Source organism: Parasteatoda tepidariorum, chromosome 3 (genome assembly GCF_043381705.1).
Source record: "Parasteatoda tepidariorum isolate YZ-2023 chromosome 3, CAS_Ptep_4.0, whole genome shotgun sequence".
Lineage (NCBI taxonomy): Eukaryota > Metazoa > Arthropoda > Arachnida > Araneae > Theridiidae > Parasteatoda > Parasteatoda tepidariorum.
In genome coordinates, this window is record NC_092206.1 from 52,675,100 (window position 1) to 52,692,099 (window position 17,000).

The window sequence follows — 17,000 nt, forward strand, 5'->3', positions numbered from 1 at the left end:
TGGTTAGTAAAACACTAAAAATATACTTTTATTTAATATTAATCATTGAAAAACTGGTTTGCATTGCTAATTTCATATTTAAATTTAATTTCATTAAAAATTAGTGAAATGTTAAGTAAGTTAATTATAAGAAGTGCAATAATAAGAACAATAAACTAAAAATAAAAAGTATACAAATTTAACAAAACTAAAGGTTGACACAAGAAATTTTTCTAGAGGTTGCAAAATTTTCGCACAATACTAATATCTCCAGGTCACCCTATTATCAATTTAAAAAATAACAAAAAGCAAATGAATAACTTAAAAACAAAAAAAAGGTCAGCAGATATCAAAATAAGTAATTTGACTCTTTATTGGTATCATAGGACAATTTTAACAATGGCATAGCAAAAATGTTGCGTTTTTAATTTCTAATTCTTCAAAACACTTCGCAACTTCACATTTATCACTCTCTGCATTAAACTCAGCTTTTCTCAAACTTTAATCAAATAGATTTGACGGATTTTTCTCCATATTAAGCAAGTATCTATTAGTGAAAATTTTACACAATTTTGTCTCGAGCCATGACATGATACTAGGAAGTTTAATTACAATGAAATTACATGGATACTTTTACAGAAGGATTAAATGACTGGCTGTGAAAATAAGGCATTTAATTTTTTATAATTATGTATAACATGCCTCATGATACCAATTATATTCTGTAAACATGGTACTGATACTAATTAAGAATCAAATAAATGTTCCAGGCACTGAATCAAGATATTCATATAATTAAACGTATTGGCTAAATTAATAGTTAAACAAAACTATATTAAAGACAACAAAAGCACATTTTACTGAATTATGAATAAGAGAAATAAAACAATGACCAATACATACCTTGATACAATCCAATGCAAAAATAGTAAATATAATTTGAAATTTGTCAAATATGAGCAATTGAGAAATAATTACCTAATGAAAATATAATTTTCCCTGTACATTTTTACAATATATTAGAGTTAGACAGATTAACCCCCTGAAGAGAACAATCAGGTAACAGTGTATTGCTTTTTCTCTTCCATTTCTTTAAGAAATTATTTTAAAAAACATCTATTTTTAGTATTATCATTTAGCAAGAGCTTCTTTCAATTCTTTAAAAAGCATAGAGCCAATAATCATTTTCTCACAGTTCACTGCAACACTTGCTTTGCCATTTGTAAACACTTGGATGGAGATAAGGACCAAACATTTAGAATCAGGTGTTTGACCTGAGAATCTAATTTAAAAAAAAGAAGAACAATTTTTTTAAATCAAAACTTTAGTGAAAAATACATAGATACTTTAATATAGATGAAATAATAGCACATAAAATTAAAAAAAAGCAGATTGATATAGCATAATTTCATAAATTTTAATCAAATATATAATTTTAAATCTGTATTTAAAGCTTTACAAAACTACATAAGAGAGTTAGAATTTTGAATGAAATTAATTTTATATAAATACGAGATATTTCTAAATACTTTAAAAAAAAAGAAGAAGAAAAAAAAGCTTTCATTAACTCATTAATGGTTCCATAATTGTGAAGACGATGGTCATAAAAGTGACTCTATGATTTAAAAAAAATATATAAAACTAAGTGTATGCACAATATATGTATGTATTTATACTTAATATATTTTTGGTTAATTTATAGTTAACATTTTTGGAGAGTGTTGACTTCTAGTTTAAATGTTAATAACTAAACACATTACAAGCAGTCTAGAATTGCTATCTAACGCATAGATTGGGAAATAAACATGATTTTGGGCATATTAGTTTTGAACACTCCAACCTGGAAATATCATGAGCACAAGAAATAGAGGGCAAGCTCCACTTTGTTATTTTGACAGATGCAAGAAGGAAGGAGTAAAAGCAAAGAAAATAACTAAGAGTTAGAATTTTTATCCATTTCAGGGGTGTTAATTTAATATTCACAGATTTGTTTTTTTACTTTATGCTTCAACTAAGAGACAAACCACAAACATTTTTACAGCTATATATAAACAGTAAAATAAACATTTCATCAAAAAAGGGGAATGCCCAGACCTCTTATCTTATCTTTCTACTTCCCAAAACCACCAACCTTCTGAAAGTGTCATGGAATAAATTTTACACTGTTTCTTATACCACACTATGAATAAAAAAAAATCAGCTGGTTTTAAAATCTTTTATTTTAGGGGCATCTAAATAACAGAAAATCATATAGTTTGTTTATTCAGCTTGGACAAATTTTGTTTCCGACCTGATATTAACTAACAATTACAACAGTTAACAATTACAACAGTTAACAATTACAACAACTAACAATTAACAGAAGACTTTAGAGATTTTGTTTCTCACAAACAATATAATTAAACAACAAATAATTTATTGATATTTGTTCAATAATGCAAATTTAATAAAAAAATTCTTAAGCATGATTTTGAGCATGACCATCTGCCTTCTGTAATGTGGAAGACATATCAACTGGTAGAATTCAAAAGGTGAGTTTCAAGTTGATTACTGTTATTACACTTTAGAGTTGGTTTATACTAACCTAAGAATTCCAGACTCTTGATTATTATTTTGGACTTGAGCAACATTTGCTGCTTCATATATATACTGCACTAGAGCCTTCTCATCAGTATGTCCAGAAGACAAAGTAACTGTTCCTGAATTTTCATTCATCCCTTTAAGTTTACCTAGAGATATATTGACCATATTAAATATAAAGTTAAAAATATAAGTAAAATAGCTTACAAAAGAAAATAAACACTGTGATGTCATTACAAGTATTACAAAATTAGGAAATAAATTAAGGAACTTTTAAATTTCCTTTTTTTTCATAAATTTAATCATTCCTAATTCTATTTTAAGTAAGTAAATTAGTGAATCATTTTTAATTCAGATTTATAAAGAGCAAATACAAATATTTATATTAGGAATAAATATAACACCTAACTTTTAATTTCAATGCAAGTGTATAACTAATTATTAAACATCATGAAAACTGAGTATCAAAATCCTTTTTAACCATTCTCTCCTCAATTACATCAATCAGTGACATATGCATTATTAGGTTTACTTTGATTCCCAACAAACCTTTTAGTCTTAAATCTTCAAGCAAATTATTTAAATATTAACATGAAATAATTCTGAGGTTGGTGGAAATTACTTAATTTTTAGCGGCGCTCTTTTTTATTAATGTGCATATAATGGATCGCTTCTATAATCCAAAAGTGTTTTGAATCGGCTTATGGTCAGTCAGGTTGTGGGGAATTTGTTCCCCATGGCTGGTCTTTATGGAAATCATCAAGCTAAATTTATTATTGTGATTAAAATGTAACATGGATAAAACATTCTCTTTATTTTGCAGCTCAAACTCCTTATTAAAAAGATTATTATTATTATTATCAAGCTTATTACTTTAAGAAGAGCTATAAAGCTTTAATCTAAGAAAAAAAGCTTTATTCTAAGTAACATCCTATTTCCATCGTCTGCAATTTTGTTTTCATCTTATATTGTTTGCAATTGTTATACGAAGCATTATCTTCCTTCACTTACTATAAAAATAAAATTGCATTGAAACTTTTATAGACTAATTATATTCTAACTAACTAAGAAATTATTCAATTTTTTATTTTCATTTTACCTATATTTTATTGTATTCTTTTAGTATCACACATAACAGTTTTGATATTATTTTACAGTAAAATATTATTGTTATTACATATTCCTTTAAACATGTTTTTTGCTTAATATTTTGGTGGGGAGACATACTGTAGGTTTATGTGTTCATACTGTAACAGATAGGTGCGAAAAAAATATTAGCAATGGATAAGTTTTTTAATTTGCTGAAAACATTCAACACAGTTACATCTTTTACATACAGTGACTACATATACTGAACTTAATTCTGAAAGAATATGAGATGAATTTGGAAGCTTTTATCTTTGTAACAAATCACTTCAGGAGAGTTATAGTATTGAATCAAATATTCAAATACAGTAGAGAACCAATTATCCTGGATGCTCGGGACCATCGCTATCCCGGATATCTGAATTTCCCGGTTTTCTGGATCGACCAAAAAGTGTCGTTAATCGATGTTTTATCGAACCCGAAGTACAAAGAAAAAGTGTAATGCATAAAGTAAGTGAAAAAAGAAAGGTACTCCTAACTTTAAAAAGAAAAAAAAATNAAGGTTCTCTTAATATAAATTCAAGCTATTATTCCACTCTAATCATTAATTTTTATTTAAAAAGTATAATACCTTAATTAAATAAAAATTTAATGAAGATTTGTCAAGGAAATTGTAGAACCAATTATGTTCAGTCTAACAGAAGAACAACTGCTTCATCTTATTTTAATGAAATTATTATAAAATTATAAGAAAGTATATATGTTTAGAAAAATAATCTTCATGAAAGTGTAGAAATTTGTGAAAGTGTAGAAATTTGTGTATTGATAATATAATGAAAGCCTGATTAAACAACATATTGCAGTAAAGTCAAATGCATATTGTTATTACATTAAACTGTTTCATAAACAAACAGAAAAGCAGTTATTAATTTAAATGCTATCAAACCTAAATATTTGCATTATAACATGACATTAAATTATTAAATGATAACATAAAAAATTTGCTCATCATTAAAAAAATATATTTAAATTCAACACTTCACAGTGACTAATTTAGCTTTACTTAACTCTATTCATTCAGTGACAAAATATAAAAAATTCATTTTATTTAGCTTGATCCAGTATACTTATCAAGATGAAATTCCTCAGCAAAATTACTACAAAAATTTGATATGATTTAAGAATTCAGGTCAAATAAAGCAATGAATAATGTTGGATGAATATTAGCACCAAAATGAATAAAAAATTCAGTTTTAAATTTAAACTATGGATAATACACAATCAGGAATGAATATAACAACATAAAACCAAAATAATCAGATTTCAGATGATTATGTCAATATAATTTGAGTTTTAATAAAATACTTACCCTGAGAAGACATGAATTCGCCTTCAGAGAGTAACACTGGTTGAATCATTTCACCAATCGGAGCTTTAATTGATAAAGAATAACTTCTTTCACTGGTTTTCAAATCAAATTTTGCAGGCTGGGTACTTTCATTGTAATCTATACCAATGCTAACAACAAAAGTAGAATTTGGTGGCAAAACATCTGAAATTAATCATGGAGAAATCAAAATTTAAAAATAAGTAAATGCTCAGCAAATATGTGTGTATATATATATATATATATGCTATCCGTGGAACAAAAAAAAAAACAATGTCAAGACTTTAATGGTTTTTGAGCAAGAAAATCAATTTGACTATAAAATTCAAAACAGTTCAAATTCTTTTTGGGTGGCATAATTCTGTTTGGGGTGCATTGGTGGGCATAAAACTGTTCTCTACCCAACACAAAGATGATACTTGTTAATATTTTCCCCAGAGAAAAAAACTTATCTTTTTATAGCACAAAAATAACTAATTAAATAAAATATAAGAAAAAAAAATTTAAAGTGCATCTTTTTACAGCACTTTTGAATTGAGCAAAATATTATTACTTGTGCAACAGAAAAATCATAAATTAAATTTACTTTTTTATATTTTTTGGTTTTCAAATTAAAACAGTTGTTCTATTTCATAAGAAATTCATATGATTAATGTTACACAAAATCGAACAATTAATGAAATTAATTTCATAATAAGAAAAGACTTATGATTTTGAGACCAAATTGTTTCGTATAGTTTCAATACCACACAACAAAATTAATGACACAGGATTTTTGTTGAAACTAAAAGAAATTCTTGAATCAAATTACATTGATCATGTTCATAAAGCTTATCAAAATTATTTTGAAACTCAAAATTATGATCACAGAAGCACAAACTGGCAAATAAAAACAAATGCTTAACAGGTATACACAAAAAACCACACTGTAAATATACAGACAGAAAAGCAGAGATAGTGATTTGCAGCAAAAATAATTAAGAACAATTTTGCCCACAGACTTAATGCTTGTTGGATTCAAATAAAAATGTTAATCAATTGAGATCAATTTAACACAGACACTTAACTTTTATTGGTACTTTTACATTAGCTGTGTACCTAACATAACACCGAAAATTGTCACTCAGTTGTGGCAACAATATAACAGAGGAACATCATAGCAAAAGAAAAAGGAGCAGCGAAAGTGCAAAATTCTTAGCCACATCTGGGCAAGTCACACATTTTGGCTCCTTAATAATAGCAAATGATGCATTCAGGACCTGAGATGGGAATGTCCGTAAAATAAATAATAGTTTACCAGTACAATGTATTCTGGTACTCAGTTAACAGATAATCACATCTCTGTTTAACATTCTTAGAGATAACTGAAACAGAGAACTCTGCTTAACAACCTTACGGATAACAGAATAGAGAAGAACCTTTCTATTTAATTTCCTTACAGATAATAGAACAGAGAACAACCTTTCTGTTTAACTTTTCAGATAATAGAAGTTAGTTAAACTAATGAATGCATGTGAAATGTTGCCATTATCATTTGGTTATTTTCAAAATAGTATTATTTAATTGAAAACATTATAGTTGAATAAATGATAGGAACTTATTATTCATGATTAAGTTTAAGAAGGAATCAAAAATGATAAATATATTCAAGGCAAAATATTTATTGAAAAGAAAGTACTAATTTCTTTAAAAAATTACTTTTTATATTAAAACATAAAAAAAATTACTATAACTCTTTTATGGTAAGTCAATATTTATAACTGTTTCCCCTCTTTTTTTTATAGAATGGGGAAAAAACTAGGAGACTTACCTCTCTCTGGAAAGCCATGCACTTCAATATTTCCAATTTTCTATAAATAAAAAAAAAATGAGTAAACATTATTGATGAAAAAAAAAGCTTTGAAAACTATTATAAATAAAAATATTGTACTTCATCGTAACAATGCATAAATAATAATTTATTATATAAATAATAATCACAGTATAAAAAAAATTGAAATTTAAGTAGACTATAAAAAAAAAATTGCACATAAAGCTTTTTAATTGATGCTAAATAATAGTATCCAGCAAATGAAACACACCAATAAATAAAATAAAAATTTAACAGAGCAATTTGAAAATTGTAACATTATGTTAGAAGTTTTAAATAAAAATAGGCATATTAAAATAAATAAATTACAATTCACTAGGATTTGAACTACCTGGATTTATAAATTTTATGCATTTCAGCAGGCTAAATAATTATATATGTGAGAAAACATAAGACTTTACTACCTTTGTTGGAACAACAATTCCTTTTATATCAACTCCAGATTCATTTTTCAATACCAACTCTATAGTTGTCATCTTAGCAGAATATAAGTTGGGACTGCGAGTGAAACGATATGTCAAAGAAAGACCATTTCCTGTAAACTTATTCAACAACTCATGTGCTTTCACAGGAGTATACGTAGCAGATATAGTCTAAAAAAATAAATAGAAAACAGTAAAATCAAAAAAAATTTTCATATAATTTTGTTTATTATATAACCCATTTAATTTCGTAAAAAGACCTGTTACACATTAAGTTTTTTTCCCTTTTTTTAAAGCTAGATTAATTTAGCAATATTTTTTAAACAATTGATGAAAATGCACTTATTTTGAAATTAATTATATTATTTTTAGTAGATGATATGTTGCACAATTAATCTATTAAGGATTTTATTCTTATTTTTTCTTTTTATGGGGCCTTTGAGGCACAATCAGTTTGGTTGAACCACTGACTACAGAAAGGCTCCAGCATGTTAGCAGGGCAGTGTGTCCCCTGAGGAAGCGCTGATTTTGCTGACATACTTGATTTTGAAATTTTGCTTGACCTTTCTACCATAGTACTACCATATTTATTTATATTGGATATTATTTTCCTTAATCTTGTAACTCAGTTTGTTAATTTATTCTGATAAAGTTATTAATTGGCATTTGGAATTGATTTTAATAATTGTTTCAACATTTTAAGAAAATAACCTATGTAAGAAAAAATAAGTAATTCAGAATTTTTTTTTATTTATTTTTCTATAATTTAAATCTTTATAATATAATTATAAATTTAGACAAAAGTTAAGTTTTTATTCATTAAGACTAAAAAGAAATAAGAGAACAAAAGTTTACGTAAATAGTCTAGAAATAATGTAGATCATGTTTGCTGGCACCAACATCAGTCTTATGACAAATTTTAAATTATTTTCAACATTAAGAACAGGTTTTCAAAATAAAGGAGTGATTAACATAAAATTGAAAACATTTAAGAAATATATATTTCCTTAAAGTATTAGTCTATAAAAATAAAAATCTACTACACCTTTATATTAGCAGAAACATTATTAGTAGAAACATTCATGATTTTAGATGGATTATTTGTGGATGGTGTAAGAGTAAGTATTTCATTGAATGCAGAAGGTTGTAAAATTGGATTATTTGGTGCATCTTCCGTTGTAACTGTAAGTAAAAAAGAAAATTATTTAGCCTAGTTCTAAGTGAGCAAGTTAAATTAATTAAGATTTGAATATTATTTTTAAAATAATTACAGTCATTTAAATCTAACAACAAATCAACTTCTTTCTTTGGTTTTGTCCCTTTCATCTTCTTTTTTGAAGCCTAAAACAAAAATAAATCAGAAAAAATAATCTGAGACTGTTTTAATAGATAATAAAAAATATTCAAAAATAAAATCTTAAAATGAATACTAACATAAAACTAACAAATTAACTAAAAAGAAATAAAAATACTTTTTGTTAGAATTTAATGATAATTTCCTTCCCTTTTGAATATTTCCTCTTTTTTATATGATCAAACTCAGTTAAAAAATATATGTAAACAAATATCAATTCATAATTACATCAAAACAGACTTTGTAATGCAAATAAAAACATCAACAGAAGATTCAAGTAGAAACAGATTAAGCAAGTTTCTACAATTGTTATTTCATGTTTGAAAAAAAATTAATTTACTTAATACTCTTACTTAATACTCTTAGAATTTTAAATTATCTTGCTTATTAAAATTCCAAAAAGAGATTAATCTAACAGTAACTCAAGAAACAAAATTATCTTTTCTTGTTAAGTATGTTTCAAACATAACCCATATAAAATAACACAATTTCAAATATGATTAATAAATATTTAATCGCATGTAAAAGATTAATAAACAGACTCTTAAGTAATATATAAAATTTGCAGTAGGATTTGAAACATACATTTACTTTTTCTTCTTCCTCAGAGGCAGAAGAATCATCAGATGTTTCCTCTTCTGATTCAGATTCACTTGTAGAGTCAGATTCAGAAGACACTTTTTTCTTTTTCTTCTCAACTTTTTTTGAGGAATGTATAATATTTTTAGATTTTGAAACTGAGTTTGTTATAGGAGTAACAGCTGATTTTGTATTTGGTTCCTGAACAATATCATTATTTAAAGAAGACGGCTCATCAAAATCAATTATATTCTGTTCTGATTCCTTCTCATTTTCTGAATCTGATTCATCACTCTCAGAATCAGTATCACTCTCAGTAGAACTGCCTGATGCACTAGATGCTTCAGAACCTTCAGAAATGTCGCCATTTGCTTCATTTTTACCAGCTTCAGAAGCTGATGAGACCTCTAAAATTAAGAAATATTATTAGGATTGAAGAAAAAACCTCTTATTTTAGTAATTTTTGAAGCAATGGCAAAAGATATGATCAGTGGGGGGAAAATGCACTGTTATGAAGGCTGGCCAGATCTTAAACAAGTGCAATCATAATTTGTTTCACAAAAGAGTTGCACTGATCTTTAACATTTTGGAAAACTACATTTAAGATTTAACATTTATTTAACATTAAAGAAAACTATAATTTATTACTTTATTTTCATTAAAAAAGTATAATATCTCTATGAAAAATGACACTTTACTTATTTTTATTGAAAAATGTGCAATGGCTCAAAAAAAATTTTAAAAAATTAAGTACTACTTCATAACAAATTATAATAAATAAAATACACAAGAAACTAAACTTCATTAAAGATTTCAATAAGCATTTATTAATATTTGAAAAAAAAAAATTTCTGAAAGTACCAATTTTATTAATTAATGAAGCTTATATGTGCTTATAATAAATTGCTAAGACTATTTATAACTTACTGCAAAATCAAATATTTTTAAAACAATTTAGTGGTTCAAAAAAATAATACTCTTTGCATTTAAAAATTTTTGTCAAAATCAGAAAATGACTAACAATGATTATATGTTGAGAAACTCTAACTTATAAAAGTAATAAATATGTTTTTTATGAAAGTAACACTTTTTTAATATCTCTTAAAGAAAGTGTGCACCTCTAAAAAAAAATAATAATATAATATTTAACGCAGTTATTTTAGCATTTTAATTACTGTTTATCCTGGTATGTAAGTCGACTTGTAATACATCTAATATGTTACAAAGATAAGAGGGTCAACTTATAAACTCGTAATAAAGTCGGATCATCAATAAACATGAAATATAAATAATTATAAAACACAGAGATAGATATTAATTCCTTTTTAGTTTACCTCATTAAAAAACTAATTTCAATATGTTATACACAATTTCGCATTTTCTCTCATCATATTTCCTATACATATAAAATGTGAGGAAAATTTGTTTGAAACTGTGCAACATATAAGCAATTGAAGTAGTTCTTTCATACTGCGCATTCAGAGAAAAATTTAAAATTGTTATCCTAATTTTGCAGTGAATCATATTTGGCAACTAATAAAGAAAGTCCGATTTGAATATTTTGAAAAGTTTCTAGCAGTTTTCTATAGTAGATATATTACCTCAATCATCACTATTTTCTGTTTGTGATTTATTGTCGGTCCCTCAGACCTCGAAAACGTAATAATTTGAAAACCTAATGATTTTATAAAATAATTTGTTAATTATTTTAAGAGAAATATGAAAAAACATGTCAGTGTTTTCATTATTTTGTTCACCTAGTTTATTATTAAAAAAACTTGTTCGCCAAAGGTTTCATAAGACATGCTTGTGAGACACATTTATTTGTACATATGTTTAATTGAACATGTTTAATTGAACTTTACTTTTCTAAATCTAATAATATTTGTAAAAAGAGGGCATATATTTTAGGAAGAGAGCAATTTACTTAGTCTCACATAAAGTGAATTGTTATTTGTACAGTCTAAGCGAAATTAAAATTATTTTTTACTTTATGTATTAAACAATTCTAATTTAGATGTTACTTTAGAAAACAAACAGGCATAAACAAACTTTGAGATTAGGTGTGCATTTTTAGGAAAGTAAATTATCAAGGCAGTTTTGTGAGAAATTAGAGTATGCAATGTTGTACCAAGGAAATACCTAAAAAATTTTTTACATACATGATATAGAAAAAAGAATATCATTTGGACTAGTAAAAAGTAGACTAAATATAATATGGACTAAATAAAAAGCTCTTTAACTATGATTCAATTACATGTAGTATACTTCTCTCTATAATGCTTAAAAGTTTTTTCATTATTTATTATTTGCAACAGAAAATTCAAACTAAAAAACATATATCTCAAAAAGTAAAATATATAAATGTGCCTCATCAAAATATAAAAATGTAATTTTCAACAGGCTGACTGAGTTTTAGGTTGATTGAGATTTAGTTTTTTTATTAACTGAGTATTTCATTATAGATTCCTTACTGCATTCATTTGTCTATTTACTGATTTGTTGATGCTTCCATTCATTCAATAATAGGCTTCTTTTCTTTTTTATTTCATTCATTTACTCATCAACTCAGTCATCAATTTTCATTGTTCACCAATAACTTAAGATATTGAAAATATAGAATGCTTCTCTTTCAGTAGAAAAATATAAAAACTAATTTAAACTTTTAGTAATAAAAACAAAAATATTTTTATTAATAATTATCAGTACAATCAATTTCAAAATAAATACATTTAAAATTTAAGACAATATTTGGATTGGTATCTTTTACTTAAATACAGAAATAAAATCTGAACTACACATTAAAATATAGTAAATAAATAATAAATAGAAACAGGCAATAATTATACCACCGAGTAACTATCCTAAAATTAAACATGGTTTTTAATTTTTATATATATATATATATATATATATAAAAAAATCTTTTTATACATCTTATAGGGACCATGAGAATTTGTAAACACAACTTTATTAATGCAAAAGCAAGTTTGTATTAGATTCAGCACAAAATTCTAAGAATTTGATACTGCTGAGCTGCATTTCTACTTGTGANTATATATATATAAGTATTCCTTTTTACAAATCACAGATATAGTTTTTCTACATCTATAAAAAATATTTATTACCTTCTTCAGGTGAGCTGGACTCAGTTTCAGAATAAAATGATTTCTTTTTTACAAGTTTCTTCTTTTTCTTTTTCTTTGTTACGTTGAACTCTTGCCATGGCATTTGAGATTCTACATTTCTAACTGATGGATCAGGCACTTCAAGAGGAAAATCAGGAAGATCATGATATCCAATTGCATGGGCATTAATGAAATGGCTCAGTGACCCCAGTTGATAACGATCACGGTCTAACAAATATGTAATTAACTATGTAGTAAAGATTGATAAAACATACAGAAGGAACTTTTTATTAATGATTAAAATTACACATCTTTTGAATATTTGGGGGAGGAAAATTGAAAATGTTTAAAGAAAATTGGAAATGTCAGATTTTGAGAACAGTTTTGGAGCGAAAGATGAAAAAAATCAACTTAATTCGGACAATGCAAATTATCGATTGATTCCAAAACTAAATTAATTTAACTGAATTAACTAGTTAAAGAAATGTAAATAATTTTAATGTAATAGTTATTTATAATAAATATTCAAAGAAAAATCTTTATTAACATAAGATGTTTTATAATAAGTGCGTAAGTATGCATGGAAGATGTTAATAACTACTCTTTTCTAACAGCGGTTTCCCAGAATTTCAATATTTTGAACAAATATATTTCTTCAAATGTTTTAATAAAAAAGGAGTAATTTTTAATAAAATATCCTAAACTATAATTTCACAGAACAGAAATAGATATTTGGAAATTAACATTTACTTACCAAAATCATTTCCTGAGATTCAGAGAAAATTTTAACAAAGTGTGAATTACAGTCAGGCTTTCAGAAAAATCCAGAATAAGAGTCAAACACAACAAACAAATTACTGAATCCACAGTTCTGATTTAATAATTTTTTTAATTTAAAATTGTTTTTAAATCAAAAATCATTATTTGTAATTGCGAATATTTATATTTCAATATATATTAGAATAAATATATAGCAAAATTTACTGTAAGAGTTAAGGATTCTTTTAAATCTTAAGATACTTAGCAATTTTTTTTTTAAATAGACTAGGAACATGTTTAAGATATTTTTTTTAAAAGGGGCATTATAAAAAAAGCTACAATAAAATGTCTATAAATATTCAATAAAAAGTTCTGTAATTTATGTTTTACAAATTTTAATCAATGTTATTCAGAGAGAAATATTAAACTAGAAAAAGAAAAAAAAAACTACACAAACCTTTAAATCTAGATTGTAATACTGGAGCAGGTTTTGAAGCTAACAATATCTTTTTGGCATGCTTTGATAAATATGTAGATTTTTCATTAGAGTTCATTATCAGCTGTTTAAGGAATCGAGCACGATCTCTAATATCATAATTAGTATCATATTTAGCCAGATTGAAAACATACTGTACTAAAAGATTAGTTTGCTTGTTGTTTGTTAAATACAATTTTGCAGCCAAATTAATAGTTTGAAGCTTCACAATATCTTCCTGCAAATATATGAAAAATCTTATTAATAACAAATAAAATAATAAATAAAAAAATTTTTAAAATTTACTTTGAGATGCATAATATATATTAACTGAGATCTAATAAAAGTTACTTTTCAACATGACTATTTTAGATCAATATGACTTGTAAGATCTGTTTAGACCTATGAATAAATAGCAATATTGAAACTGATGATTAATCTAAACAATTTGAATAAATAAAATTCTTTTAACTTGCAGTTAGTAAGACAAGACAAAAATTAATCACAATGAAACATTTTTTAAACATCTTAAACAAAATAAAGAACACCTATCTAAAATAAATAGCTTGAAATATCCATTGATTATAAAAACAATTTATACTATTTATAATCTTTTTTATAGAATGCAGAAGCTGTTTATTATCTTTTAACTGTCACAAATAAATAAATATTCCTTAACTGAAACTAGTTTAGATTTATTAATAGTTTAGCTAATAGAATAGGACTTATTGCAGAAAATAAATTATGAACATACTTCACTAGAAAAAGTCTTGGCAACTTTCCGTAACACATCAGGAGCAATTTTAGTAACTTTTTCTGCATATTCTCCTATAAGCCATAAAATAGAAGCCCGAGCCATTGGAACAGTTATTCTATCCATCAAACGAGACATATCTATTATGATATCCTTATGGTCAGTTATCTATAAAAAGAATTTTACAGTAAGAACTACAGTAGCAATTACATTTTATAAAAAATAAATAAAGAGCTGATTAAACAAATGACTCCGTAAGATAAAAGTGAACACATGGACTTTCTGTGATCATATGAATTAATTTCTCACACATCAACTAATAGGGACCTTATGCACTAAATTAAATTATAAATAAATTTAATAAAACTTATTTATTCGTGCACAGTGCAAAACTTCAAAAGAGTAATGCTTTAGAATATTTTAGGTTTATTTTACATTAAATGTTGATTGCATACGGGCTTTTATTTTTATACTATAACAACTGTGAAATGTGTGCTTCCGAAATTCTTTTAAATGTTCCTTCATATAAGAGACTCCTGATTCCTAGAAGAAATTATCTGAAATTTTTATTCTCAGGGCAGTTTTTATTCTTTTTGTACAAAAATAAATAGCGACTATCCTTTTTATGCATACATAGAAAAATATAGTCCTCCTTTTTAGTACTTTACAAATCATCATCACATAAAAAAAATTAATAAATAAAGAACTAAAATCCACAGCGACAGCTGAAAAAAAGATTAATGATAAAACAAAGTGTATTTATATTGAAATCGGACAATTCCGAGTATCAAAAAGGGGTTAATTAAACGTATGTATAGAAATTCACGCTTTATAATGAATAATATTCTATTAAAAATATCTAGATTTTAAAAAAATATTCGAAAATTAGTAACGAGAACTGTCAAATAATTTTAAATTTATATAATTATTGCGTCAAATGGTGAACATTCAGGTGTGCCATTTGAATTTCCTGTATCATAGTGAAATCGGAATTTTCAAAATCATGCGAAAAACAACATTAACTAAAAAAAGCTCAATTAAAGTGCCGCATAAATTTTGCGCAAATTGACTGTGTCAAAAAGCAATTAGTAAAATGTGGGATTCAATTTTTTGTTTTTAAATAATATAGCATGAAAATATCTGAATTTAGAAACCACATAAATGTCAGTAATAATAATTGGAAAAAAAAAGGTAACAAAAAAGTGGTATTGTCGCATCAAAAATTTACTAATAAATGCACAAATTGAATTTCATAAGTCATAACGATAATATAGAAACAATATAGAAAATTTAAAAAAAAAAAAAAACATTGATAAAATTTATAGCAATAATAGCTGATAAAACGATCGAAATGCAGCATGGATTTAAGATGGTATTCGAGCGCATCAAAAAGTGATTACTCAAATGAGTGAAATTTTCTGTGTTGTAATAATATTGAAATATTAAAAATCATGAGAAAATCAATTGCATGAACTGTAAAAAAAAAAAATCAAAACATCGGTTAAAAAGTGATTACTGCAATGGATGATTCGAAATTTCCATGTCGTAAGATAACATTAAAATTTTTTTCAATTTAATTTAATGCAAATAAAAAAGGGATCAAATATATCACATTGAATAAATAATTTTTCTACAATTCGCAACAAAATTGCTATTCATTAAAATATAAGTTTTAAAAAAATTAAAAAAGAAACACCATTTTTTCAAGCGAACAATCTTTTAAATGTTTGCCATTTCAGAATTACATTTTAGATCATCAATTTTATACTTCTGTGTTTGCTTCGGTACTAGCTGAAGTAATTATGATTTTTTTTTTTTAGTCTCATGTTTTTTAAGTTTATCCGAAGTGGAGTTTTTCTCTAGAAAAAAAAGAGAATGTTAGTAAGGGTGAAATAAGTATCTTATAAACAAGATTTTGCATAGTAACGAAATTTATATTTGACGCAAGTGGAACTCAAAAAAAATTCGGTCCGAATATAAATTATAGATTCGCTGAAATCCGTGAACCAACTGCCTTGAGATTTGCAGAAATCTGTGAATTAGCATAAGAGTAACATGTCAGATATAATTAATATGAACTGCCTATCAGCTGACATGTAAAATTGATTTATTACACAAATTGTTTAATTCCGTCTTTCATTTTATTTCATGTGACATTTTATGTTTCCAACACACATTTTACATAGTTGTCATATAGTTCAGTTAATTATTAGTAGTTATTAAATTGTTAATTATAATAAACATTGTAAAAACTATTTATTCAGAAACACACTTCTTAGGTTAAAATTAGATTCCACATACTTTGTTCATGAATAAATTACATTAAATAATTAAATTAATTTTGTCACCTGTCATATTAATTGACAAATCTTATTACCAAAATTATATAAAAGAAACTATGGGAAAGGAGCCTCTTTTCGAAGGGAAAAACAACAATAAAATTGTCTTCACTGTTAAATAAAATAAAACATTAAAATGAACAAATTTAGAGAAAAAATTATTTTGGCATACCTGCATTTGAAGGAGTTTTTTGATAACAACGACACTTTCTGCAACAATTGTTTCTAAAATAAAAGGATATGTAGTTAAAGTAAACTATATGACATGAGTTTTTCAAACTTATTAAC

At 25.5% G+C, this 17,000-nt stretch overlaps 1 protein-coding gene across 4 annotated transcripts in view; it reads right to left on the reverse strand.

Moving 5' to 3' along the window:
• Nucleotides 1-207: 207 nt before the first annotated feature.
• The window catches only part of LOC107439071 (adaptor related protein complex 3 subunit ruby), a 38,454-nt gene continuing 21,661 nt past the window's right edge, over nucleotides 208-17,000 (reverse strand). For all 4 annotated transcript variants that reach the window (XM_043046111.2, XM_071178639.1, XM_071178641.1 and 1 more), the window contains 12 exons: nucleotides 16,885-16,937; nucleotides 14,374-14,541; nucleotides 13,602-13,857; nucleotides 12,386-12,613; nucleotides 9,264-9,664; nucleotides 8,596-8,665; nucleotides 8,370-8,506; nucleotides 7,307-7,495; nucleotides 6,843-6,882; nucleotides 5,015-5,197; nucleotides 2,564-2,708; nucleotides 208-1,261 (listed from right to left, as the gene is read on the reverse strand). In XM_043046111.2, coding sequence (XP_042902045.1) covers nucleotides 1,111-1,261; nucleotides 2,564-2,708; nucleotides 5,015-5,197; nucleotides 6,843-6,882; nucleotides 7,307-7,495; nucleotides 8,370-8,506; nucleotides 8,596-8,665; nucleotides 9,264-9,664; nucleotides 12,386-12,613; nucleotides 13,602-13,857; nucleotides 14,374-14,541; nucleotides 16,885-16,937 — 2,021 coding nt within the window. In that variant the 3' untranslated portion in view covers nucleotides 208-1,110. The remainder of the gene's footprint in view (nucleotides 1,262-2,563; nucleotides 2,709-5,014; nucleotides 5,198-6,842; nucleotides 6,883-7,306; nucleotides 7,496-8,369; nucleotides 8,507-8,595; nucleotides 8,666-9,263; nucleotides 9,665-12,385; nucleotides 12,614-13,601; nucleotides 13,858-14,373; nucleotides 14,542-16,884; nucleotides 16,938-17,000) is intronic.